The 3019-nt window shown below is 30.8% G+C and overlaps 1 protein-coding gene across 1 annotated transcript in view; it reads left to right on the top strand.

The window, feature by feature from the left end:
- The first annotated feature begins 1861 nt into the window (after positions 1-1861).
- Positions 1862-3019, top strand: part of LOC106320225 (cinnamoyl-CoA reductase 1) — a 3531-nt gene continuing 2373 nt past the window's right edge. Inside the window, exon 1 of the mRNA XM_013758596.1 lies at positions 1862-2494. Within this exon, the coding sequence (XP_013614050.1) occupies positions 2021-2494 (474 nt within the window). The 5' untranslated portion in view covers positions 1862-2020. The remainder of the gene's footprint in view (positions 2495-3019) is intronic.

Genomic DNA, 3019 nt, shown 5'->3' with positions numbered 1-3019 from the left:
GTGACCACATCCAATCTAACGCAACTATCTCTCGATCCCCGATAAGACAGCTCATCGGTTTGAAAGATAAGACATTTAGCGAGTTGGAACCACTCGATCGTGGTAATGGCGTCTGTTGTGCCGGTGACGGTGGGAGTAATGGTGGAAACATGGTTATGTGAGATTCTCCTTCCTGGAACTATGGCGAAGAACAAGTTTTTGAAGGTATCAATAAACGACCTCCGTCTACAACTAGTTTATAATTCTACTATCCACGCTTTGGTGTTCACGTCTATACTTAATTTGTTTATATATAATATATATGAAAATGAATCTTAAAATATAGATAATTATATATATAATTTATTATGACAATTATTCTTGTTTAATATATTTTAGAATTTGAGATAAAACTAAATGAAAAAAAAAGAAACATAATAAAGTGGAGTAAGAAGAGAGAGCGTCATAATAGTCTTTTCCACAAGAAAAAATGTGTCTCAAACACTAAATGTTTCTATAGTGTAATTGGAAAATAAAAAAGGGTCTCTAAAGGCATCTTCAACTCTACTTCATTTTTGAATCGAAACTCAATTTTGGAGTAAGATCTTCTAGAGCCCTACTCCATATTCAACTCCAAAATGGAGTAATGGTTAGGGTTACTCCATTTATGGAGTAATCTTACCCATTACTCCATTTTGTAGTTAAACTTTTTCTATTTATGAAATGGTCCTTTTAATCTTTAATATTTTTATTTCATACTTAAAATAATATAATAACATAAAAAGTTATAATACTCCGCAAAAGATTATTTAATAGTTTACATAAAATATGCATAAACTCATAAAAGTCAAAACTAAGAATAAATAATATAAAATAAATATAATATAATATAAATAAGTAATTTAATAATTCGGTAAATTATTTTTGAAACTACCAAAATCAGTGAAGTATTATTCAAACGGAATAGATGAGTTTTTTAATCTGTGGGTCAAAATTTTGATTGATAACATTTGTACTTGTTGAACTTGATATATGCACAAACAATGGGTTCCAATATATAATCCAAATTACAAAACCAAACTTTATTTTTTCTTTATGTTCTTTTAATGCATAAAAATATTTTAGAATTAAAAAAAATTGCATAAGATAAAAACTGCACGAATTGAAATGGGAAGATAATATCTAGTTGTATTTTTAATGATAAATATTTAATTTAAATAAAATATATTATTATGGAAATTTTGTAAACATAAAATAGTTGGGTTAGTTGTTAAATTTTTATAAGTTGAAGATACTACTAACAATTATCAACTAAATTTAAAAAAAAAATATTTTTTGAATAAAAGATGGAGTAATACAATAGAGTAACATAATGGGCTCATAAAATTATTTTTTGAATAAAAAAAATTATTTTTTGTAATGGGCTCATAAAATTTTATTATTATTTTTATTTGTAACATAATGCCCTCATAACATAATACCACAATGTGTGGAAGCGCCCTTAGTACAATGGTTTGATTAATGGTTCATTAATGCTTGTATACCAGGAAATCTGAGTTTTGAATCCCAGCAAATGCGAATTATGCAGATTTATGGAAAAAAACATATAGAAAATCTTCGGCATGACGCAAGAAGTACCGTCAGGCATGAATCTCATAGAACGGTTCAGAATGGTGCAGTCAGGTGTGAATCCTCGTAAAATAGATATAATTGCCGGCTATAGAATCGTTTTCTAAAATTTCTTATAGTTTGTAATATCATAATTAATTATGGCCAGAAGAAAACATAATACCACAGTGTAATACCATGCCGACAAATAAGTCTCTCTCTCTCAGGTAATGAAAAAGGAATCCCCTTTTTAACTGGGAAAATGTTTATTCCTATCTTGAGAAAAATAACAAAATACCCAATTTTAATCCGAAAATAAAAATAATAAATACCGAAGCATCATCCACTTTTTTTTTTTGGGCAACCGAAGCATCATCCACTTAAAATCAAGCATTTTATAAGAAGAGATCTGTGAGCTCATGCGTTATCACCAATGGCGAAGGAGACAGTGTGTGTAACCGGAGCCAACGGTTTCATCGGATCCTGGATTATCCGAACATTACTTGACAACGGATACACCAAAATCCACGCCTCCATCTTTCCAGGATCCGACCCGACTCATCTCCTCAAACTACCAAGATCCGACGACACAAACACCGAGATCAAGATCTTCGAAGCAGATCTCCTGGACTCCGACGCCATCGCCAGAGCTGTGGACGGATGCGCTGGAGTGTTCCACGTGGCGTCGCCTTGTACGTTGGATCCACCGGAGAATCCCGAGAAGGAGCTGGTCGAACCAGCGGTTAAGGGAACGATCAACGTGTTGCTAGCAGCTAATAGGTTCAATGTGAGGCGCGTGGTGATCACTTCCTCTATCTCGGCTTTGGTTCCGAACCCTAATTGGTCGGAAGGAAAACTCGTCGATGAGTCGTCGTGGACCGATCTCGATTATTGCAAGTCGATGCAGGTTCATTAATTTCGATTTTAAACTTAAATTATTTATGGAATCTTTTAATTATATATTTATCGGTTTATTTTTGAGAATTCAAACAAAAAAAACCTCAACTTTGTACGAATTGCCAAAAGAAACATAAACTTTTAGGCTGACCAAAAAAACACCAAACTTTCATTGAAACCCCTGGATTCGAACCTCAGGTTGATTGGTCAAATGGTAAGGTATTTTACCACTGGGCTACTGGCACTTTCAACGTATTTACTAACATGTTTACTTTTATTTGGTACATATTAAATATAAAAAATTCTCTAAAAACTTAATAAGATCTTTAAAATTCCAAAAAAAATTAAAAAAATCAAGAAGATTTTTATAAAATTAATTGAGAAATTAAAATTAAAATTAATTTTTTTTTTTTTTAAATAAAAACTCTTCCAAAATTTTCTAAAAACTTAAAAAGATCTATAAAATTCCAAAAAATTGAAAAAATAAAGAAATTTTTTATAAAATTAATTTTGAAATTAAAATAGAAAATAAAAT

The sequence above is a fragment of the Brassica oleracea genome, chromosome C2 (genome assembly GCF_000695525.1).
Source record: "Brassica oleracea var. oleracea cultivar TO1000 chromosome C2, BOL, whole genome shotgun sequence".
NCBI lineage: Eukaryota > Viridiplantae > Streptophyta > Magnoliopsida > Brassicales > Brassicaceae > Brassica > Brassica oleracea.
Note: the sequence above shows the minus strand (reverse complement) of the source record. Positions and strands in the feature narration are given on the sequence as shown.